The sequence below is a fragment of the Calonectris borealis genome, chromosome 6 (assembly GCF_964195595.1).
Source record: "Calonectris borealis chromosome 6, bCalBor7.hap1.2, whole genome shotgun sequence".
Classification (NCBI taxonomy): domain Eukaryota; kingdom Metazoa; phylum Chordata; class Aves; order Procellariiformes; family Procellariidae; genus Calonectris; species Calonectris borealis.
Window position 1 is genome coordinate 11,907,862 of NC_134317.1, and position 26,346 is coordinate 11,934,207.

General features: G+C 40.5%; 1 protein-coding gene across 1 annotated transcript in view; it reads right to left on the bottom strand.

The window, feature by feature from the left end:
- Positions 1-26,346, bottom strand: part of KALRN (kalirin RhoGEF kinase) — a 524,417-nt gene that overhangs the window by 198,358 nt on the left and 299,713 nt on the right. The window contains exons 11-12 of the mRNA XM_075152844.1: positions 16,300-16,491; positions 1,802-1,971 (exon numbers count right to left, since the gene is read on the bottom strand). Coding sequence (XP_075008945.1) covers positions 1,802-1,971; positions 16,300-16,491 — 362 coding nt within the window. The remainder of the gene's footprint in view (positions 1-1,801; positions 1,972-16,299; positions 16,492-26,346) is intronic.

The window sequence follows — 26,346 nt, forward strand, 5'->3', positions numbered from 1 at the left end:
CTCTACAAGTCTTTGCGTGCATTCAGGGCTTCTGTCCTTCAGACAACTGTTCTCTCTGTGTTTGCTCTTAACTTTATCAGAAGCAGGGGATCACTTTGCACAAATGTGTTCACCCTGTTCCACCTTGCTCACTGCCCAGAATACAAGCCAGACCCCCAAAACAACATTTCTTTGTGAAATACAGCTGCCACAAAACCTGTCTTGGCATTTCACAAATGTTTAGGCATGACACCAATTCTAAAAAAAGTCTCAAACCTGAGGCCACCCTTACTTTTCAAAGACTGAAACTAAGAATTGACTAAGTTTACATTAAAAAAAGATGAAGTCCACACACCATCTCCCAGTTCACCCCTTCCCCTGCATTACCTTGCAGCCACTACACCAGCCTTTCTCCAATAACTGCTATTCATACTGATGCTCCACTGACATCTCAGCTCCAAATATTGCCACTCTCCAACTCCACGTGCTGCTTTCCTACTGACTCAGGTGCAGGCAAAAAGCCTTTAGGCCAATCCCACAGCCAGCACCAGGACTCCTTCAATACAGACACTTTTGGCAATGCCACAAACCACCCCACACTCCACCTGATGGGCTTTTACAGAATCCCTTTCAGGCTCTTCTCCATGGGTGTTCATGCTGAAATGATGTTATGCCAATGGGATGAACAACAAAAAAATCTTTAGTCCAGAATTTCACTGCTGTTTTTGTGATCTCATAGAAATGCCCTAAACTTTGCAAAAAGTTTCTTTGCATGAAGGGAAATTACCATGCAGACCTCTGACTGACCTGTTGTGGCTGGCCACACATACATTCTTATGGCCCTTCATTATCTACTCTGCTCTAGAGCACCTTAGGCTTTTCCTATTGTGGCTCATGGTTTTCTGCACTTCTCATGTGAGAACTGAAGGCATCAGATTAGGAAAGCTCAGGGTGAGGAGCATGACATAAGTCTCTGGTGAAATGCATAAGACCTGCAGATTTGCATATTATGTATGTATACAGAACGTACACACTATGTACAAGCAGGTAAGGGCAATCTGTAACAATACAAAGCTTTAAAGAACAAGTGATGTGTTGGACTTGGTTTTGAGTTCAGTAACATCACTAAAAGGCAGGAAAACTCCCCTGCTGTCAACAAAGTTAAAGCCACAGAAAACCACTGTAAATAACAACAAATGAGAAAGATTGCACAACTACAAGGTTTTTTTTACTACACTTACAGACTGAGAAAGCAAAAAAACTCTAACTTCTTGGAGCCAGTCTCTTAATGTAATTTAAATCAGGTAAAATGAGCTGTTTTAATTCATAATGCAACTAGAACTGGCAGTATAAGACCCTCTTTGACAGTATGAATAAACCCCACATGGACAAAGGGTGCTGCATGCAAAATGAAAGAGTGAAGATTGTTACACATGTGTATCTTTTATTAAGAGCAATACACTTCTACATCAGGAGTAACCATATAAATCATGAGGCCTCAGCTTACAACCGTTTAACAATCTTCTATAAATACCAACTAAAAATATTCACCTGAAACACATATGTTCCAATTCACTGTGCCTATAAATAATCTCTCTGTCAGACAGGAACCCATGCTGATCCACAGGCTACTCTAATCAGTCCACACAAATCACTCCTTGCAATTTCAATAAAAACACTCAAAGAATTTGAAGAATCATAAATAAGCAAAGAATTAATAAACTCTCCCAATTAATCCTAACTTACAGTTCCCTATTTATGCACACCTAAACCACAGCATACATCAGATTTCTCAACACCTGTCCTCCAGGTGGATGCTTACCTGAGCTGTTGGATTAGATCTTCCCCTTCTTTAATAACATTGAGGGTAGCATCCAAGGTGGCTGTTTGTTGCTGCTGAAACTGCTTGATAAGCTCCTGAACCGCATCCACAGAGTCAGCACAGACATCCTCTAAGAGCTCCTTCTGCAGATCTTCCATCCATGTCCACAGCTGGGAAGGAGGGGAGGGAAATATAAATCAGAGAGGGATTGAGATTTAACCCTTTTGCTCTCTAATTCCAGATCAGTAAGCATTAACTGGGGCTGCACGTTTCACATGAAAAGTGACCCAAAGTTTCTAAAAACAAAAAGACACATTGGTTATTGATTCTGGTTGATGCAATTCCATTTTAAGCAACAAAGTAAAATAAATATAATATCAGGTAATTTTTTCCAAAATCAATTTGCATTTCGGTTTATTATACGACAATAACTAATTAATTATATTATTCTGATTAACTCTTTACACAAATAACAAATTACAATGCCCTACAACTGTGATAATCTAACCCTTTCAGGAACTGTGCTATCAGCTGCTATTAATTTCACATGCAGCTGAAGCCTGTTGCAGAACAGACCTAAAATCTTTGGTATGTATGTATGGTACTGGCTGAAGTCTAGCTGTGCCTGCTCAGCTATGCCTTCCCAGGCAGAATGTTTTGTGGGGGCTTGGGGTTTGCGTTTCTTTTGGAGGGGCTGGGTTTCTTGTGGGTTTCTGCCACTTACCCCCTCCTCAAAATGCACCTCAAACACTGCTTTTTAACTTTGGGAAAATCCAAACGTAGGAGACAGCAATATCACCAATCAATCCCATGCAGATCCATTAATTTTAAATAGTCTTGACTACCCATTTCAAAACAACACGAACAAATCATTTAAGTAAGTGCTTAGATGAGAATTTCCAGCCAGCTGTTCATCAGAGACCTGGACAGTGGCAGGCAAGCCCCAGCAGCCTCTTGCTGGCTGTAAAGGATTAAAGCGGACAGAGGTTTCCCCTTTAAGCTCGCTCTGAAAAGTGAGTGTAAAATTGCACCGAGCTGGCAGTCTGCCAGCAAATCCTAATGACTCCACCAGAGAGACTATTTTCTGTGCCATGCCTGCCCCATTAACCCACATTCTGCTGGTATATTCTGCAAGGTAGCAGAGAAGTACGGGAGCAGGAAACAACACGTTGCCCCAGTGCACTGGGAAATGTCAAAGGACGCGGCGCTGGCGGCAGCGGGGCTGCACTTCTGCCTGCCCTTCCAGGGAGCTGCAAAGCAGTTTGTCTCAAAGGGAGCTAGAGGTACATATGAAGCAGACGACAGATGTGTGGGGGTGGCAAAAGAGCCGGTAAAAACGTTCCTGTTCAAAACAAGGCGCACTGGATCCCCATCCTACAGGATTTCTTCCGAGATTGCAAATTCTGCATGTCCATGTAAAACGAGGGGAGGAGAGCGACATCTGAAGCACCAGCTGGCAAGGCCTCTCACAGTTAGGGTCCAAACCTAAGGCCAGTCATCAAATGTTAGACTATACGCATGCTACTGACTTCAAGGATATCACCCTGATCTAAACCAAAATAATAAAAATCAGAACCTGTCCCAGCACTGCTCATGGTATCAGAAAAGGGAGAGCCCAGCTCCCTGTGCTCTGTTCCCACCTCTGCTACTGACTCCTTGCTTGACAGACTTACAAAACCAAGTTCTAAAACATATGTGTAATTCGAAGGCTTTTCAGTTTGCAGAGTCAGCTTTGAATATTTTGGGTAAACGCCTCTGTTTATTCATAAATAGCATAATCATAATGGCCTATCCTGCTACTGGCCTAAAATGGAATGTCTTTGCTCAGGTTATTTACATGTTTTCCTATTCTCAGGAGAAAGGTATGATATAAAAAGGCAACTATTAATAAAAGAAACAAATATAATTAAGTAGTCAGACCTGTGAAATAAATGAAAGAATGAAAACATGTTTAAAGAACCAAATAGAGAGCTTTTTCATTTGTGGCCTGAGGTCCAGGTGCTGAACTTTGGGAAGCCACCATAAAGGAAAATGCATTAATGCCTTTATATACGAATTACATTCAGAATCTTCCTGGTTTCGGTTGCAGGTCCCTGCACCCACTCAAACAGTAGGGACAGCTGGACTGTAACAGGCGAGGACCAGGTTGTTCGGGAATATTTCTTTCTCTGCTTATCAGATCTTCAAGTAATAGAGCACTTTGTAAATATAGAAGAGAAAAATGGCCATACGTATAAATCATCCTTCTGTTTCGAGTTGGGAAAGCCAGTAGTTTTTTAATTTCTTGCTGTTCTTCATCGTATTTCATTTTTCCGCTTAAGATAACAAAAAAAGCTCAGGGAATTTTCTTTACAAAAATGAAATCGAGAACTTGCTTCATTGTTAGGAATCTACTGTTTTCTTGAAATCATATTAGAAAGGCCAGAGGAGAATCTCCTGATCCCCCACTGTGACTTCAGAGGAAAACCTTGTTTTCAAAAGTGTCTCCAGAACCCAACTTTCAGCTGCAGCCAAAAGGATTTGGACATTTAAGATCCTAAGTCACTTTTTGAGTACGCTTCTAAATCAAAGCAGTTTTGAAATACTTAAATATAAATGGTACTGTACTCACCTGGAACCAAAAAATTCATTAATATCAGAGAGCACTCAAATATATTAACTCATATTAGCTTCAGATGTTTTCATTAATGACCTCTGATCATAAGGATTTGCATAATAAAATCTGTCAGAATCTAGGTCATCCTTGACTCAGAGGCCTTTAATCCTTTAGACTCCACCAATCCCTGGGAAATCCTAATACAAAGAATCAGTCAATATTAATAAGATTAGGAAGATCTTTCAGGAACAATTTACAATAGGAACCTGATTCAAAAACCTCCTAGGTTATGTGCTACAACTAACCACCTGAAATAAATTACTACCAAGCCCCTCTTGTGAATGCCACAGCAACGAAAAGATGAACTCCATGTCACTCCAACACCAGAGTCGGGAGAGCTGTTAATCATAAAACAGAAATCACATCCTGTTTGTCACAGCTCAGGAAAATCAGACCCTATTAGGGCTTGATGTTTAATTCCAATGCAACTATTCAAGTGATTTTAAAAAATCCTAACTATTAAAACCCCAAATCACCAGACACCTTGTGCGTTTCCTAATTCCTGCTGTGACCTACTCTAAACAGCTAGCTAGCTTAGACTGAGTGAACCGTTTCAATTTTTCATTGAAATTTGACATATTACACAGGACAACTTTTATCTCATATTTGCAGAAACTGACTTCCTTCTTTTATTCTTAGCACAGGCAAAATTTGTGACCACCTGTCTGATTCACATACATACTCCAAACTACTGCTAATGTATGACTTGATCCTGTACAGGGGACGTATGTAGATGCATGCAGACATTTCAAATACTAACACAATATTTCCACATCCAGCTGTGGTGACTTTTACTAAGCTTGCCAGTGATGCACATGTCCAGAAAAGGAGATAATCTCTGCATTGTATTACTTAACATGTACTAAACCAAAGATACAGAATCCTGGAAAACAATGAAGAAGTAACAGAAAAATTATTTTTGTGCTTCCTTCAAATTGATCTATGCTTTGGTATGATTAATCGGATATGGAAATACTAACACATTAGTGGTAAAACCTGAATTAAGTCCATCAGAGAGATCCAGCCACAAATCTGACTCATGCAAACTACGTCTAAAAATGTTATAGCTGTCAGCTACACAGAAGTCTAAGGCAAATACCTAGCCCTAAAACGTCTGTGCTGAAGGTCCATAGAGGCTCCAGAATTGAGGCTTTATTTATCGAGGTAACCATGGCTTTAAACAAGAAAAACAATTCTCTTCTGATGACTAGACCAGTGGAAAAGAAGAACGACACCCCCCCCGCCTTCTTTTGGGGGAGCATCTGGCACCTCTCATGCATTGTAACAACTTCTGCATCTTTCTTGGATATAAAACACAGGCAGTTTCCCTCCATCCAAGAGACAATATAGCTTTTTATTCCCAGATATTTCATCTGATGCAATACTCTTCATTTTACTCAAGTACTTAATGAGACCACTTACTGGAGGTTTGAAGGACATCTGTGCCTGTTACCTAGAAATTAATGCTTCTGACTTAGAGCAAGGGACCACTTTAAACAAAATCTAAACCCTAAAGAGATTGCTAAGAAAATCTTGCCTGCGTGTTTGGAATAACTATTAAGACCCAGTGTTTATACACTGCTATTTGCAAATGCCAGAGATGAGTTTTAATCCCCTCAAAACCAGTTTAAAAACACTGAGTAATGAGGCCAGTGAAAAGCAAAGAACCAGTCAGTTCAATCCATGAGAATTACCATTGTACAACATTTTTGCTAGTCGTTCAAAACAAGGACGTTAATGGAAACAAGAAACTTTCTAAGCTATATGTTCTACCCCTTCACTATGTCAGAGAAGTGTCATGTGTTGCAGAGCAGGCCCCAGAAGGATGCTGATGCCAACTCAGTAAAGTCAACATGCATCACAGCAATGAAGGCTAGAGCAGAACGCAGAAGAATTCAGTGAAATACCCGGCCCCTTTTTTCCCACCTGATTTGCACTGCTTCCACTCCATGAGTTGTAACATAAGTGTGCAGAGAACCAAGGGCAGGTTGAGAAAAAAAAAAACACAAACACAAACAGAATTGCTCCAGAGGGATGTCCATCAACCCTATTTTCCCGTGCTACTATGCCAGGCTTTCAAACCTATTCTCAGCAGTAACATCTAGTTTTTTCATAACATGCATTAGGAAGTCATATAGACCCCAAGTTCAGGTTAATTTATGGCAGGACTTCAGCCTGTGCTTATGTTTAAGCACCTGTTCTAGTGCTGTTGCGAATCTGGCTTCACTGCGCAGCCTTTAGGAAATTGCCTTCCCTACCTTGATTTCCCCGCACCAACATGGTGGAGATAATAAAACTTTTCAGCACAATTAACCTTCATCAGCTGATATTTATTCACTCTTAGAATGCACCCAGTGCCGTTTCAGTCGAAAGAACTGATGGTTGTTATAAATTGGAAGCATATTTCAACAACATTTTCCAAAGTCACATTCAAGGTCTCATGGAAATGTCAACAGAAACAGAAAACAATGTATGTAATGATGAGCTGTAATGTGACTGCATGCCACCAGCGAAGTGTCACACAATGACAGCATACCTAATAAAATGTGACAAGATGGGATATGACCAGACACTGCATATGAAATGCTACAATATGCGACTTCCACAGTAAGATACAGCTGATGAGACACCCTGCTGCAAGGAGTAATGTTGTCAGATACCACCAAACTTGTTGGGAAGAAACGACGACTGGAAAGAAAGGGAACAATCTGTGAAAAAAACCATCTGATCTCTTCCTAACCTCTTTCTTGCTTTTTCCCTTTTCCTCGCCAATTTCTTGACATTCATCCTTGGTTGGGCTGCATGTGGTGCTTCTGTATGCTGACGCTTTTTAATTAGTAACCTTGCCTATGGCAAAAGGATTTGCAATGCCTAAACATCTGATGCTTTTTCCAAGTCCTGCATGGACCAGATTGATATAGCACAAAATAATCTCCTCTCAAGGGAAACGTGATTTGGGTAGCTACACTTACATCAGGGAGTGTGTAGATCCCCAGCCCAAGGTCATGTAAATGTAATTCAGGGGCTATTCGCTCTAGGAGAGAAAGCTGGCTTATAACTGAAGAATCAGATGTACCTGTTCTGTGCTGCTTCTGCTACCATCATGAATTGCAGAAGCATGTTCCTCTTCTAGTATAATTTTAATATAAGTTATTTGTAATTATGAATCTGGATGTAATTAACTGCAGTAATTGTACTAAGCAAATCAAATTCTGCACTTGATCATACTGGTAATACGCTTGGAGAAGTTCTTGCTACATCAGAAGATTTACTCAGGTTTACACCAGTGTAATACAGTACAATTTGGTGCAGGAGGAGCTTTCCATAGCTGTAAAATATACACTACAAATTCAGCAATTTACTTAAATAAAAGCAGGTACCATTACATTTTCCTCTAAATTGTTCACTGGTTCTAAACGTTTCATTACTTCTCAAATGGGAGTTGCACTACCTCTTCCCTCTGTACTTTTTCCAGTGACTGGCCATAATCACTTGCAGTCTTACCCTGATCTGCTGCTTTGAGCCTTTTGTGCAACTTTGTGCACTACGCCCTAGGAATCTCAGAAATAAATCACTTGTGACAATTCTGAATCATTCTGAAACTTGCTAAGGATTAAACAAACTGTGGGACCTTTCTCTAACCAGTCTTATTGGATCCATTGACTTGAACCTCTACACTGAGGTTCACTAACCTTTTTAAACTAGTTGTGTAGACTTGTAGACTCCGTTGCGTACGTGTACTTAAGGCGCAAGAGAATGTGTCTTTTGAGTGATGAGTGAATTAGAGGGGTGTCCCTGTATGGTTTTGATGAAGATTTACACAGTATGCAAATTAGCACAGGCACTGACTGCCCATTCTGTTGCCTTTGTACACAGCAGTAAAAGCTGCAAGCCCACACACTGGAACTGGGAGAAGCTCATCTTCCTCAGCTTCAGGAAATTGGGAAAATTGGCTGTAATATGACTAATAAAAGGGTATTTCATGAGTGTTGGCACATCCTATTTAAAGGTGCTCATAAAACACCCCTCTAGCTGCAGCATGAACCACTGTTATCTGGAGTGCAAGGCATACAGGCTGGAGACCTGTCTCCATAACACACAAAACACATGCAAGGGCTCTCAAAAGCCAATGATGATATTTGAGTGAAGCCAAGCAGTCAGACAAAATGCTGGTGAATGGCCTGAAAAATGCGGATAGCAAAGTGTGAACTTAAATGCAGTCTACAGGAATCCTTTGGCTAGTACAAGGCAGAATGATGGAAAGTACTTCTCTTCCATGCACCTGCCCTTGCTCTCTGCAGGTTCAACTTCTGGAGATTGGTCTGTATGGCTGCATTTACAAACATTTAATTCTTACTACCTTGATTCTGTCTCACAATTTTTTGCCATCACAGATGGCAGAATTTTATTCACTAGTGGTTTGGCCATGCTTCAAACTCCCCTGCTCAAGAGCAGGATGTGCTGCCAGGGTACCACAGTTCTCTCCATTCCCAGCTTCTTAATCCTTCCTGAAAAAACTTTGCTTCTAGACAACAAATGGACAGGAAAGAGGGGCACCCCACACCACCCCAGCTGTCCTGGTTTCTCAGTCCCAGATCTTTGGTAGCTTTACAAACAAGATTTAACTCTGCAACGAAACCACCAAAGCAAATGACTGGTGAATGTTCGCATTTTGGTCAAAGCCACAGTCTATGCTCTGGAGTTGGAGAGGGATTTGCTCTTATTTTGCTGTTTCATGGTAATTGATTGCTGATAACCCAGAGTGAACTTTTGCATAGCTCACACAAAAATAACGCTTGTTAGACCAGCAGAGCCCTCTTTACAGCCCCAATTATCAGAACGATAACAGTAAGCTGGCAACATAACTGTCTTCTCCGAGGAAACTGCCATCTGGGCAAAGGACTGCACACGTTACCTGTATGTGCAGCTCTGGCAGTTCACTTCTCCCACGTCCTCTGCTCTCTTCCTGCAAATCCACCTCTGGTGGGAATATCAGAACGTTTACAAACCGAGCACTTATTTTTTTAAAAAAAATCAGCATTTACTTAATCTCTTATAAAAGCATTTGCTTTTTTCACCTCCTTGTCTTGTGATTTCTCTGCTTATAATACTCCCTCCATCAAACTACACTGATTCAACTCCTAGCAAAAACATCATTTATACTTATAAGAGGCATAAATTTAAGGTTTGATTTTTCACAACCCTGCAGTGAGAGGAGGGGCAGGTATTTTCAAAGTCCGGTTTTGTATGCTGCTTTGTATGTATTTCAGCTGTTCATTTTATCCCATTGAAGGAATAAAATTTCTAGCTTTTGAACAAGGCACGTGGTACTTCATTCTAACCCTGAAAAGTGCTGGGATGTGAAATGGCCAGTCAGTGAATATTTTTTGTGCAGAGAGCCAGTCTGGGTCATTTTAGTGTTTTATGCTTTCACTGTTTTTTTAAATCTGGCATAATATGAGAAAAGGAACAGAAGCCTTGTCCAGGACAGGACTAGTGTACAAGTGTGTAAGACAAATACTTTGTGGTACACATCTTCAGAGACCAAGACCTTTTCAGGACTTCTAGAGGTTGCCAGCAAGTGGAATTGCTAAACTGATTATCCCCTTCATCACAAGTCTCTTATCTAATGGGTGATTGCTCTGAAATGTCAATATTAACAGTTAAACAACAAATTATTAAGTTCAGTAACATCAACTTTGAATCCTGGGTCAATTTACAATGACTGACGGGATTATACAATATATCCCAGAACCACCATCATATTTGCTCCATTTTTAACTTTGATTCATTCTGTCAACTCTTCTGATGAGGGTCAACCGCAGCAGACCTTAGCCCCATGAGCTTTCTGCTCCCTGCTTCCCAGCAACTCTGCCACAACGTGAGGGCCAAGCCCTGTCAAAATTAGTGAACTACACTGAAATAATCTCCTAATCATGATATTCAACCAAAGCAGAGAGAATTTAATTTCACAGACCTTGGTTATCAAGTAAAATTAAGTTAGCAGTGCCTGCAATAAAACACTGTTACTGGTAAACCCCACTCCCATTACGCACTTGAGTAACCCCGCTGATATCTATGGGGTGACCAAGGTGACCTGCTGAACACAAATAATTTAGGTCCATATAGGAAGCTGCCTGACACTTAATGGTCCAGGACTTTGCTCTCAGTTTCTCATGGCCTTATCAGACAAGCTGCTCAGAGTGAAACTTTCCATACCAGGTATCTGCCTAAGGCTGAACTTGATGAATTTTGAGGTAAAAGGTCCAGAATGAGAGGAAGGGGAAAAAGGACTTTGCCTGTGTTAGAAAAGAAGTCTTATTTCTGTTCACATGAGATGCTCCAGACCCGCCACGCTTTTAAGAAAGGGTTTGAAATTTTGCAGGGTTTAGCCTTGATGTCGAGAATATACATTATGTCATCCCTGTGAAAATTTGCCCAAATTTGGTCACTCAGAAGACCTCTGCCAAGTTCCAGTTTGCACATGTTCAGTAAGAACCTGTTAAGGGTTTGGCAGTTCATTTTTCTCAACATTAACTATTTCCCCAGCATACTCATCCCCCCATTCTGTGGGCCAGGTAGACCTGGCAGGCTCCACATGGAACTGCAAGTACTGAGCACCTCGTCCGTCCTATTGCTCTTCTGACCTACCAAGGGCCAACAAAGCACAGGGCACATGGCCTGAAACTACACTACTGCCTCTCCTGCTTTTTGCTGCTGTCTTGCAGGACTCAAGGCAACACAAAGGTGGTAATCTGAAACTCACTGAGGTATGAAAAACCTAGAGGTGGTAAAAGATGCTTTTCATGCCCCAAAGAGCTATGAAGCAATTGCAGAACTGCTCTGTAGTTCAGGTAAGACCCATATACTGTAAATGGATCTAAATTCAGTGAAATTCCTTCTTGTTCTTAAATTAGCAACTTCATTATCAGCCAATACAACAAATAACACAACAAACCTTTACTTCAGTTATATAGAGAATACACTCAGGTACATATACTTGCTCTTAAACACCTACATTAATCATAAAACCTTAAAATCCTGCCGATGAAGCCAAGAATTTATTTGCATGTAGATATCACCCACAGCTATCTATCTGTAGCCTCAACTCAACACTTACTTAACAAAAGTAATTCCCAGGCCTTTCTATGCTGTTGTTTAAACTCTCAGCACTGAAGCTGTATCAGAAACTGCTGGTAGCAGTTATTTTGTGCCACTTTAAGCCAGGCAAAACAAAACTACGATTGCTAAACAGAGAAGAAAATCTTTATGGAAAGTAAAGACATTTACAAGATGCTAAGTCATCATCTAATTATGCAAGAGGATTTAAAAAGTTTTTAATGATATGGAAATGATGACAGTGCTCTTTTGTGTCTACATTTTTATACTTGGAATTGTGAAGTACACTTCAGAACCATAAGTATAAAACTGTGAGACCAATGTAAAATATTAAGATTCAGACAATGAATTACAAGATGTTTTTATTATATGCCTTGAGGTTTTTGAGACTTCAGGGTGTGATTTTTATCACATCTGCAACTTCTTCTCCAGGAGGCTCTCTTTTAAACAAAATGCAATGACAGCCAAGGATCCTGTATCATCATTGGATCCTAGCAGTTGAGAGCTCACAGAAAAACATCAACTATCATGAGATTTGTGATAAAACTGCAAGATCTGATAATCCTGACAATAATTGATTCAGATCTGAATTCAATCACACTTAATTCTGAGAGAAATGATTGGGGTACAAGTCTGTTGAATGCATTTATCGAATTGATAATAATTTATAACTTTACCCTGCCATACAGGTAATTGGATTTGATTCCCAAGGTACCAGGCTTCTGCTCACACCGTCAGGAATGCCTTGGCCTAAAAGGGTATGAAAATATTGACTATAAACTAAGAGAGCATAATGAATACTATAGGACAGTGGGACACACAGCATCTCTTTTATAGGCACGGCAATAGGACAACTACATTACTCATGAGTTATGACACTAACAATCACTTAGGGGACTGCTCTAAATTTATGCCTCTAAAATAATTTTACTATACCAGAAAGTCATCATTTCAGCCTATTGCATGCATTCTTAAGCAAGGCCCCTTAAAAAAAAAAATTATTATTGTTATGCTTAATTGACAGTCTTTTCCATATTCCTTCAACTGTATAAGTCAGTGTTTAGCAGAAGGAATCCTCTTATAATGCTTTCACATGAAACGAGCAGTGATTCAAGTCTACTGTAGTATAAAAAAGAAGCCACTGTTTCATTGCTCATGGGATATCTGGATTTAAATGACTCCCTAATTCAACACTATATATTGTCCTGAAGAAATTCTAGCAAGGCAGATTACAAAAAGAAACATGTCTTTGACAAGATCACTTTTTAAAAATGGGAGCTGTTAAAAGTTTTTCAAATGCTGGGAATCTGAATAGTCACACGTGGAGATTAAGAGGTGGGCAGAGAACAGGTGAAGCAGTGAGAAGTTCACAATCAGTACACTCATCCCACAGCTGGGAATTATTGCATCAGAAATGCAATTCAGCTGTGCTAGGAAGACACTCAGAAGTGACATGTTCATTGCAGGAAGATATTTAGAATATTTCCATAAAAACCATGTCAGTGAGACCAATTCTTTCTACTTAATTTTCCCTTTCACCAGCTCTGTCTCCGTAGATTAATATATCAAGAAATAATGAGAATTTGGGAAACTTAGATGAAAAATACATCTAGGCCATAGTTTCCTGCATTATTGCCAAGAAAACATGAAGGGAACTGTTTATTCATTTCCAAGGACATAAGAGAAACAGTTGTTAATAGTTTAAGAAATGGTTTTAAGAACTACAAAGGGTGAAATGAATAATGATGGTTATTATTAAGGAACTAATAATGCTTTCTAGAATAATGCAAAATATGTCAGGTGTTAAACATGTTAACATGCCAGTCAAACTGCTTTCTCGTCGCCCCAAGACACTCCCACGTGATGGGTTTGGACGGTCCAGCATCAGGCACAGCATGGCAGGTAGGAGGGGCAAGGTTAATCAGGGAGGCATGTGTCAGCACTGTAACTGGAATGCCTCCTGGTAAAACAGCAGCTATGATCTCAGATCTCCCTGTATTTTACTGCTGCAGCAAAAGGATTTTTTGCCTTGACATCTGCTAGAATTTAAATGTGACTCCGAACTCTTTAACTCAATTAAAACTGCTACTGACTCAAAGGGAATTTTGCTTGATAAATTCTGACTTTAAAACTGGAATCTAATGTTATCTTTGTTGTTTGGGACTGAAATCCCAGCAAATACAGTGAATTTATTTTTAAGCAGTTTCATAAAATGAGCATAGGCGGTGCAGATCTGACCTGGACAAGTAGGCAAGAGGCTAGAGCAAGAACCTGCATTTGGTCCTGTAGGCTGGGAGGTCTCACTAGGGCTGAGCACATTTCCTAGTCAGGGCCCCAGGAGGAACCAACTGAGATCAGTTGGTATGAAACAGAGAAAGGACATAATAGTATCATAGGCATGGTGGCAAAGGAAGGACATTCGTATTTCTTCATTTTTGAGGAATCCAGCTATCTGGTTTATATTCATATTGAAGAACGACAATTACATTCGTTAACTTGCCATTTTACAATATACATGAAGTGCCAAGCAAGGCCAAGCAATGAGTCATTTCTACTTGAGCAAATCTATTTATAGCATAAAAAGGCAAATATAGATCCAAACATGTGCTAAGGCTCTCTTGTTGTAATGCTTTGCCCTTTGCACCAGGTCCCCCCCTGGCAGTCCTTGGTTACTTCACTGTGTCTGTGGGGATCCCCACAGCTGGCAGACAAATACTAAAAACGCAGCGATTTCCTCACTTATTATTTTTGGCAAAAAAATGAGGTATTGGGCTCTGTGACTCCCACCAGTGCAGAAATGTGTCACTGAAGGAGGCAGGTAGTGACACACAATGGAATTCAGTGAACCTGCAGAAAACCAGAGTGTTTGGCCCCCACAGGAATGAATTAACACAGGGGTAAGGAAGTGAAAACTTCCTTTCTCTTGCAGAGCTACTGTGCATCCTCCGATGCTGGGGCGCTGCTGGAGACTGCAATAACTTTAGCAGCCTCTTTGCATGACGCTGTCATTCATTCTGATAATTGTGGATTCCTGGGTCCACCCTGACTTTGCTGATGCCCCAGTTTTATGCTACAGCTCCCTCGTCTGTTCCTCTGGAGAGAGAGAGGCACCCCCGAGTCTGTCCACTCTGGTTCTCCCTAAAACTGACAGCAAGTACTTACTGAGCTTTCCAAAAAGGCATCACAGCACCAATCTGTCCCATGGGTAAGCATCAATGAGGCAGAGATTTAGGGTTTACTCTCAATATCTAGTAAACAGCATTGATGCTGTCACAAAAGACTGTTTCTTTAATAGTTTCAAAAAAATGTGCATTTTTATACATCTGCATTTATATACACCGAAACAGGGCTCATTAAAACCAGGTGAGTGGAGCAGGCAAATTCCCTTCTTCTTGAAGAAGGGTAGAAGTGAGTATAGTGCACTGCAATCCAAAACCCTTCATACAGGGAAGCTCTAGTTCCCAAACCCAAATTAGGCTACACAGTACCAGTAATCATCAGAAGAAATTTAGATGATAGAAAACATATTATACTGATAACTTCCTGGAGTCATGCCTATCTTTGTGTTACTAGTCGCCACCTGCATAGGTGAAGCGAGGTTAATCACAGTAGGAAACTTATGAAATAATTTTGACTGAGGAAATAACCAATTAAGTTTCCCCTGCGGCAGACAAGCATAGCTGCAAGCGTTTGAGCTACTCTGGAAACAATAGTACTATTCACAAACTTAAAGTAACTAGATTTTATTATATTGCAGAAACAGGATGTAAAAGGAAAACCTTCATGTATCAACAGTTATAATGGACACACTGTAACTCCAACTATCTTCCACATATATATGTATATATATGTGCATATATGTGCATACAGCTTCTATTTAAGGAGGCTCTCCAACACGCTGAAGCCTGCTACACACAACTTGTTTGTAACATGTAAACACAGGCAAAGCTTTCAGCTTCTAAGAGCATCTTTCTGATCAAGTGTGCTTTTGCAAACAGATGCTGCAGAGCATGAAAACAACCATTCTGACTAATTCCATCTTTCTCAGCAGAAACCCTATCTTTAAAAGTCACTCATCACTGAATGGCCTTTGGTCTGCAGAAAAATGTGAAGTATGCTTTAATTACATCCCCAGTGGCCTCCCATTTGATGTCCTGTCCACTGTATCTCTGGCGAGACAGCCTTATCTCTGGATATTTTTCAATTACACTAAACAGCATTTACTCAGGTCCTCACTGATTCACTGTATCAGTATGTGGCTATTTGCTCTTTAACCATAATTTTGAAAAGTGAAGTCTGCCTCATTAAACAATGCAAGATTTCCAGTAACACTTAATAATAATGGCTACATTAATTAAGATTCCATTCAAATGGCATCCCTCTGAAGATACGTATCACACTGCTAGCATGTTTATACCTAATGTGTTAATATCAACTCATGTTCTTACAAGAGAATTCTTGCTTTATAACAATACGTTCTAGTTGTGAATTAAGCACCACTTGATATGTTAGATATACTGTCCCTATATTTTAGTGTACTATATCAGTCAGATGTTTCATTCACATTTTGTTTCCTCTTTACAACAGTTAGTCATATGCATCAAATGAACTGGATATCAGCCCTGCGCAGTGAAGATGCCTTTTCAATGTCATCTGAGTTTTCAGAGTCAGCTTCTTGCAGCACTCTGCAATACACAGAAAAATTCTCTCATGCACATCTTACCTCTTTGGTGTGGGTGTGGAAGGAGACTGACATATCCAAGAGAAGTTTCCTCTGTTCCACCCTCCGGACAAAGTCCTGAATCCGTACTTCCAGATGCCGGGCTGCTTTATAGATCTCTTCAGGGTCACATTCCCCAGTCTGAGCCAACTGCTCTGCAGCCTCCAAAAGCTTGTCTGCATTGGTGTACGTATTCTACCAGCAAACAAAGCAAGAAACGGAGTATGAGTAATACAACTGTGGCAAGTAAACCCCTGAAACTGGCTGTTTATACTTTCAAAGGCATGAAACCAAGCGATTACTAGAGTTTTAAAACAATAGTAATAATTCCTACTGGTACTGCCATCTGTGAAAGGAGAATGTATAAAGCCACTAATAGACTAATCCCTGAGTACACATAAAATAATTTATTTGAAACACACCACCCTGGCCCAATCCTGCCAGGCACAGCAACAGGACTGTACACTTGTTTATTTCCAAGTCCCCTGGAATTTCTCAAAGATAATGTAATGACGCAAGTGGGACTAACCACCTCAGAAGCCTACGGTACCTCATGTGACACTCGGCTACAAGCTCGTTACAAAGGCCTCCCAACGGCTATCACATTACAGCATGTAATCATGTTAGCCAGAGATGTCTCAGCCTCCAGAAACATTTGCCTTTCACTGGCTTTTGTGAGATAACTTGAGAAGACTATGTCTTCAAGTTCCTTCTACATTTTTTCCTCTCATCTACTATTCTGTCTCATATTTCTAAACGGAGTAAGTCTATTTGATTATCTTGCAGCTGCCAATATGTAATGCTCAGATTGCTTTGGAACGCTATCATGTCCAGTCTGTCCGAGGTACATATCTGCCCCCCCATAAGAATTTGAACACTTCACCATCCTGAGCAGATTTACCCCACAGCCACAGCCTTTGCAATATGAGCTTTTTAATATGAGTATTACCCCTACTTTACAGAGAGAGAACTGAAGAACACAGAAGCTAAGCAATGTACCCAAGACATGCCTGACTGTGGAGGAACAGAGGTGAATTCCATCAAAATTATCTCAGCTTTCAAACTACCTGCCCATCCTTTCTCTCCCTCTTTCACATTTCTGGAAAACACCACTGAACTAAGACACCAGAGAGTCCCCAAAATAACAGCAGAAATGGAAAGGGAGTGCAGTCATCTTCTCCATAGCCATGGAGCTATGGTTTATTCAGCTACGTTTAGCTAACTAAACATAGCCAGCTCTTGCTGTCATAGAAAAGCTTTCTTCACTCAAGTTGAGGCCAATAGCTCTGTGGCGTTTAACACTTACAAATATAAGGAGAGACAAAGATACCAGTTTAAGGGTGTTTCCAGTACCAGGTGAGATCTTCAGAAATGCTCGGCGTTGGCCTAAGACTGCTCCCACTGGGAATTTTAACCTCCCCATCAATTGAAGCAGAATTGTAGCACTTTCCTTTTCAAAATCCTACTGAAAAGCCTCCTCAGTTTAAAAATGCATTAATTTTATGCATATACACAAAATACCTTTGAACGCTGTGGATACACATGTACTTCTGAGCATTAAAGGAACACTGTCAGACATAAAAGCCATGAATCAAGTCATGTTATTCTTACTTAGATAATATCCTGCTGTAGTCAATAGTTGTTGCTGGAGAAAATATTCAATACAAAAATGAGACATTGGCCTCCAAGTGTTTAATGGGGGAAAATATTTCCAGTTATAAAAAGCAGAAAGAAAATAGCTCATTCACTGTTCATTTTCCCAGTTTCTGAGGGCTGACTATAAATATACAGTATTTGCATTTCTCCTTTTGGACTGCGAAGAACATATTCTAGACAGTTTTGTTACCAATAGTAAATTTTTATTCCCTCACTTTCAGGCCATTGCTATAATGGTTAGGTTGTTAACAGTGGCAAAATGTTATGTTTTAATAATCATTTTTTGGAAACCTCTTTAACTGAGAATTTGTAAAAAATGTTCCATTTAATATGATCTGAATTAGGGTCCAGTTTCACTTAACAGCATCCTTTCTGAATGATCCTTTTCCAATAGTATTTGGAACAAATGCCAAAGCTAGCACTATTTTTCAAAGTCTACTCCACTCCAGAGTTTTTCACACATTACCACTACGACAGCTCAAACACCAGTCCACCTCCCTGGGGAGAAGGCTGTCCCCTGCTTTTATTTATAATATTTAGTATACTTTTAAATGCATTCACTCTCTGCTTATGACACAGATTTGAGACACAAACACCTTTGCTGAAATACAGTATGAATACAGCTTTGCTGCATTTGTCCCTAATACACTTATGTTCATCTCTGCTGAAAAGCATTACAAGTTTACTGACTCCAACATGGGATGTACCTAATTACATCTAGATGAGGTTAGTTCACCAATACGATGATCTGCATGGTAAAAATGGTGTAGGCTGAGCCCTAGACTTTGGGGAAAAAAGTAGTGCAGACTGGCCTCAACAGAGGCTCTGGCCACACTGCACAGACAGTAAAGGATGCAGTGGTCCTGCAGCAGTCCCTTTGTATTGGCACAGGGTTCTCCAAAGGCAAAGGGGATTTTCTGCTGGCTGGATGTGGAAGGAGGCACACGCAGTGTTTCCCGTGGGCTGTGCCAGGCACTGTCAGCCTACAGTGATTCCTCCCCTGAAGCATTCATACTAAATTTTGGACACGTTTGGTTCAACAAGGCCAAGTGCCGGGTCCTGCACTTCGGCCACAACAACCCCAGGCAACGCTACAGGCTTGGGGAAGAGTGGCTCGAAAGCTGCCCGGAGGAAAAGGACCTGGGGGTGCTGGTTGACAGCCGGCTGAACATGAGCCAGCAGTGTGCCCAGGTGGCCAAGAAGGCCAACGGCATCCTGGCCTGTATCAGAAATAGTGTGGCCAGCAGGAGCAGGGAGGTGATCGTGCCCCTGGTGAGGCCGCACCTCGAATACTGTGTTCAGTTTTGGGCCCCTCACTACAAGAAGGACACTGAGGTGCTGGAACGTGTCCAGAGAAGGGCAACGAAGCTGGTGAAGGGCCTGGAGCACAAGTCTTGTGAGGAGCGGCTGAGGGAACTGGGGTTGTTTAGCCTGGAGAAGAGGAGGCTGAGGGGAGACCTCATCGCGCTCTACAACTACCTGAAGGGAGGTTGTAGCGAGGTGGGTGTTGGTCTCTTCTCCCAAGTAACCAGCGACAGGATGAGAGGAAATGGCCTCAAGTTGCGCCAAGGGAGGTTTAGACTGGACATTAGGAGAAATTTCTTTACTGAAAGAGTGGTCAGGCCTTGGAACAGGCTGCCCAGGGAAGTGGTTGAGTCACCATTCCTGGAAGTATTTAAAAGACGTGTAGATGAGGCGCTTAGGGACATGGTTTAGTGGGTATGGTGGTGTTGGGTTGACGGTTGGACTCGATGATCTTAGAGGTCTTTTCCAACCTTAATGATTCTATGATTCTAAATGTGTGGTGCACAAGAAGCCTGAACACAGCACATTTTAAGTATGGTGAAATTTTTTTTCACCTCGTTTTCTATCTTTGTCCACTGAGTTCCCAGCTAAGTGTCTGGGATTTAAAAACAGGTGCAGCTTATGATAGGAAAAACACTATTGGCTTTATCCCTGTCATTCTAGAAGGAAGGTCTGGTGCCGAGAGATTTCCATCTCACTGTTGCAGATTTAAGACGTTTAGATACATTTCAGATAAGCAACCACATTTGGGAGTTAACCACACTCGCCTTGAACCTCAGAGTTTCATGTATTCGTGAAAGGATTGTCATCTACTGTCAGATGAGATATAAACACAGCACAGGTCAAATAAGCTAGAGGTTAGTTATTTGGTGAGGGCCTGCACTACTTTTGTTCTGTTCATTTGCTTCAAGTGCACATAAATCATATCAGAAGTTGTTACACATATCAAATATTTTCATGTACAACTATTTCTCTACAAGTGCTGAACTAAAGCTATGTTGAACCTGAGAGCTTCATCCTGGCTGGTACCATAATGCTGCACTGCTTGCCTGCTTCGTGCGTTTTCATCCTGAGCTCACTCTCTTGTCAGTAAGCTCTTCACAGTACAGACCCTTATTTCATTTGTTTGAAGCACTTTGTACTTTTTTGGTGTGACATAACCCTGGATCAGGCAGGGTGGGAATCCAAGAGAGAATTAAGTCTCATGATGAAGAAAAGTATATAATGCCTCCTTGTCCTGCTACCCCCAGTCAGAAGATTACCTCAGATTCCCGGCTCTTCTGAGATCTGGAAGGATCTATCAGGAGCACAGGATCTACGTACATCTCCAAACTGGCATCAAAACTTTGGAAGAAGGTAAGAGCCAACGCAACCGCAGATGGAAATTTTTGCTACTAGAAGGACAATCATGGCTGTCCCCTTTTCTGCAAACCGCAGACCGATGGAAGGTTCGCTGTGGCATCCTGAGGAAGGTGACACCAAAAATGACTAATCCCTCCAAAGGGAATATCCCATGAAGAATCTGTCTTCCACACCTGTGGAAATTAGTTCCTGTCAAACAATAATAGCACGAGTTCCACAGAAAAATAATCTATGAGTTATAAAATGACATGCTCTCTGAAAATTTAGGGGTGTGTAGTATTTTTTCCTAACGTTGCATCAACCTCTGAGAGAACTGTCATATGTAAACCCTTGAAATTCTCACTGATCTGCTAACCGGCATTACATACTTCTGCACCATTTCAAGTACAAAACCAACTTCCATCTCAAATCTCTCAATAATCTTTCTATATTCATCTTTGCATAATTACCTATTTCAATCATGAAATCTGCAATCACAAACAAATGAAACTGCACCCTTCAGGTTTTAGAATGGAAATGGCTGGAATATATGCTTTTGGAATTCATTTTAGACAGAACCAGGAGGCTTTCGTATCTCTTCTGTTTCTTGCAAATAACAAAAAAAAAACACAATTATGGAAAAGAAATAGACTAACAAAACCTATGCAACAATCCCTACCACTATTTGGAATCAGAGGTGATTGTTGTCCTATCCCGTGGCAACATTTGCTAACAGGATTCCCATAACTTTGGTTCATTAATTATTAACAGTTTGATATTCTGTAGCAAGTTGAAAAAAATGGTTTATGAAAAAGCTGATGTGAAATTTGCCTGTTACATTTATCATGCTTTCCTTTGCATTTCAGACCAACAAGTGCCAAAATGTCAGGATCCATTTCCATCTCTGTCCCAGGTAGCAGATCTCAGCCGAGATTCCACCGTGTCTCCAGGTTAACGCGTATCACTGCATTGGAAATGCACTATGCAAACACAGATCTTTCAGCAAACTGCCTAAGAGATTTCCTTAAAGTTGAAACAAACATCACTTTGTCCATCATCTTTGTGCCAGAGAAGTGTTTCGTCAACTGTTGTCTCCAAATCTTTTAAACCCAGAGTAGGAGTTGCACTGATTCTCAACATCAGAGAGCATTGGCTGTATGCAGTTTGTGCTTGGCCTCATCTGTTACACAGGAAATAGCATTGCAGTGATCAGTACAAATGAACCAAAGGGCCCAAATTCTGCTTTGAAAGTATTTGGCATTTTTTTCCATAATTAAAAATAAATAAATAATTAAATGAGAAACACCAAATAATGCATCAGTTAATTCTTGGACCAATATAATTCTTGGACCAATATAAGGTTAGAGGCAGCAGAACGGAAATACTTTGCCTTTCTTATTTTTGATATGTATTGCAAGCTAAAGAAGTCTAATATCTTAGTCACTTAGAAACAAATTAGAATAGAATGGAATAGAATAGTTCAGTTTGAATGGACCTACAACAATCATCTAGTCCCACTTCAGGGCTGACCAAAAGTTAAAGCATGTTATTAAGGGCATTGTACAAATGCCTCTTAAACATTGACAGGCTTGGGGCATCTAGGAAGCCTGTTCCAGTGTTTGACCACCCTCTTGGTAAAGAAATGCTTCCTAATGTCCAGTCTAAACCTCCCCTGGTGCAGCTTTGAACCATTCCCACGCGCCCTGTCACTGGATCCCAGGGAGAAGAGATCAGCACCTCCCTCTCCACTTCCCCTCCTCAGGAAGCTGCAGAGAGCAGCCTCCTTTTCTCCAAGCTAGACAAGCCCAGAGTCCTCAGCAGCTCCTCATAGGACATGCCTTCCAGTCCTTTCACCAGCTTTGTTGCCCTCCTCTGGATGCATTCAAGTACCTTACCATTCTTTTTAAATTAAAAAAAAAAAAAAAACACCCAACAAAAAACCCACGTACCAATCATATGTATTTGTGCTTTTCACTGACCCCTCCCCACATTTTTAAAGCATCAATCAATATAGTGCAGCATTTTGGTTTCAACCCAAGTGCATTTTCACAAAACGGTTCCAGGTAGTTTTCCCTCTACACTTGTAACTAGTTTATTGCTGCATGTTTCTAGGCAAATTACATTGAAAATAGCTGTGTCTAATGGTAGTCCAGTGCAGAGTTCATGGCCCAAATCTGGACAATTTTTTCCCAGAACAATCTCCCCTTGCACAGTATTTTATTTTATGTGTTTATTATATTTAAGAGATTTTCATGGTAACTGTCTCCAAGATCTCCAATGTGTTGTGAACCATGCCGATCAGCCAGAGAAAGGTGTTTAGTTGTATACATCTGGAAAAACATGAGGTAGGGGAACGGGGCAGGTGATCAGATACACTATCGCATTAAACACAAATGACGTACCCTAGACACTGCACTTCCTAAGTAGATGTTTAGATATGCTGAAGGGGAATGAGGCAGCACTGGTTCACCTTAAGGGTGTTAATCAAGTTCTGGGCTGTGAAAGGCAGTTCCAGGCAAAGAAAGGTTCCTCATATTGATTCAGAGAGCTTTGTCACCTAGGTTTTACCATCTAAAAGGCACGGAAGAGATGGCATCTCTAGAGGCCAGTAAGTACTGACTAGAGAGAGAACTTGGATGACTAGCTTAGATCTGATCTTCTTGACTCACGACTAGTGATGTGAATCCCATCTTATGCCTGCAGGCTGAAGCCTAGGAGACTTATTAGGCTTTCTCTGATGTGATATCTCCTTTATGTTCTTTAGAGTCGTGACTCGACTCTTCAACACCAAAGACAAAATCAGACTATTATTACTCCTGCTGTGAAGATGGGATGTCGAGACAAAGTTCAAAGCCTGATCCATCTCTCACTGAAAACAGTAAAAAGGATCTTAACTGACTTCAGTGAGAACTGGGTCAGCCTCCCGCAGGAGGAGACAAAAATGGCAAAGGGCTAAAAATAGAACTCCGGAGGCCTCGTACCCCTGTTCCGTGCATAGACAGCGGGTAGCACTCCTCCCTGCAGAAACTACAGCACGATTCACATTCACAAAATGATAATTATGGAGCTGATTCTGCATTTCTTCTCAATCCGTATAAACTATTGTTATCCTTAATTATGAAGCTCAGTTACTGCTATCAGATTCGTAGCTCAAGCCATTTTGTTAAAGTTAGCTCCATTTTTTTGTTTAGGTTAAGTGATCTCACAGTCAGGCTTTTATGGAGAATTATATCTTTAGTAATTTGATATTCTAAAGCTAAAATGAGTGACCACAATGAAGCATTTCTTTGATAAATAAATCTGGGGCTTAGGGAAGCATCCATCTTTGTCAAAATTCCTCCTCCCTTAAGAAGGGCAAAGGCTAAGTGCATATGATGATCTAATGTAAGATGTGATTTTATTCAGTTTGAATTTCACGTAATCAAATCAAGACCTGTATTCTTACTTGTGCTCTACTGCTCTAATTCAAAACAGACTTACCAGGAATTACAGTTACAGAAGTTAAAGGCAGAACATCTCTCTGAGGTCACGCAGCCACTTGCTCTATCAGTACAGGATTGTTCCCTAATGTACACTAGAACGGAAACTTCTTCAGACCTTTTTAAAAAATATCCAGGTTAATGAAGTTTCCATCACCTTCTTTTGCAGACTGTTCTTCCCTTAGATATGGCAATTCATCTTAAGTTTTTCTTGTCATAATTTTGCCCCATTCTCCTTGCACTGTCCTTGAAGTTTGAGCTCTTCAAGTACTACAGCCTGTTCTATTCATCTTTTGATGGACACGTAAGAACATGCCTAAAATGAGTGAATCACATCTGTTTAAGTAGTTTAACAAATGAGGGACTCAGGTAAGTTTGTGAGCGCAAGCATGCGTGAGTGTGTGTCCAAGTATCAACCACTTGACAATTTCAATGAAATTACTATTATTCTCAGAACTGCATCTATTTGCGAACATAGTCTCGGAACCAGACTGCCTGGAATGTCACCTATGCTTCAGCACACTAGCAATGCATAGAAAACCTCTCTCCCAGCTCCTGGAAAAGTTATCTTTGCAGCTGGTACAGGGGGTTGAAAGGTCCTTACGCCTCTCATCTCCCATTGTGGGACTATGGCTCATTCACAATGTTTTAAATTATTTTTCTTCAGACATCTTCTGGCTGAGCATCTGTATTTACTGATCCATTGTTACTTCTTTCCGCACTGACATTTGAAGCTTAGCCCATTTCAGGAACATCCACAGATTTGGGGAATGTGAAGTTTGTTCCCATTTCAGATAGCTAAGAGGCCAGATACAATACCATGCTGGTACTAATTACTACTTTACACCTCCAGATTTTAGTGGATTATCTAAGCATAACAGATTTTTCAGCATCAGTGAGAAATAAACAGCTCCAAGGAATGACGAGGTGGATATCACACAGCATCCTCACTAACCATTGCCAAGAACCAGGTATTTTTCTATGTATCGTTATCCTGTATTTATTATTTTCCCTCAGGGTTCACATACAAATTGAGATGAATTTATTATTTGAATTTAAAAGAATGACACTTACACATTACATTAAATGCTGAAACTGCAGGTAAATTGTTTAAAACCTACCTTAGACCTTCAAACTAATAAATAAGCAAGATTAGAATTAACAGCTGGCAATACGTTAGCTAAAAGAATTCCTCTTTGTGTTATTTCATATTGAGTGCTTACTTTAGATTAAAAAAATGTTACCTATCATATATTTTATCACATCAACTGTTCATCTCATTCAGGAGCACAGTCATAAATCAAGTAAAGAATACTCTTATTACCACAATAACGCTAATTAACTCCAATGTGATCACAACTATTATTCAATGAAATGCCACTGAAACATATAGTGAAATAATGGTTTAAATGCCATCTACTATCACACATCACATCCAAGATTAGTAAGTATGCAAAGACACATAGATGCAACGTACGTGCAGATACCACATACACACAAAGAACAAGCTAACTTCTTAGCTCAGTGTGGTCAGCTTAACCATCACTGAATTTTTCTGTCACTATGGAAAAGTACCACCTATGCAAGGACTTTACTTTGAATGCCTCCAAAGCTATTTTCTTCTTCTAAATCAGAATGCTCACAACTATATTTGGCAAAGTTCTAGACTTTTCAAACCTCTGCTTAGATTTTTTTTTTTAAATGTTGCAAGATTCATCTTTATTTTTGTTGCAAGGGGGAAGACAAAGGATTTCATTCTTTTTGTAGGCAGAAAGACTACACCCACCAAAGGCTTCACCTGGAGCCTGGGAAACTTCCTCTTTCCACCCTATTTTATTTTAATGAGTATATATGTGCAATCTCCTCTGTTAAATAAACCACTAAGCACTTGCTTTATATGAGATAATTAAATAGATTAAATAGTCCTACTCTTTCCAAGGGAGCAATCTGTACACTTCACGTTATAAGGAGGGAATATCATTGCAGGATTACACTGGTGTCTGATACACATCCTTGAAGGAGGTGCAGTTTAAACTACCAGAAATACCTTTACACTTTGTGAGATGGGATTTAAGAAGTTTTGATCTACAAAACTTCACATAGGAGCTGGAAGAACACCCCTTTGGCACAAGAAGGAAGTTTTAATCCCACAAAGCCATCTTCGGCATCCTTCCTGAGGCGAGAGATGTTGCCAGCTGAGACAGCAGTACTGCCCCAGGAAGGCTCACTCACTCCGTCTAAGACACAAACAACTCCATTTACAAACTAA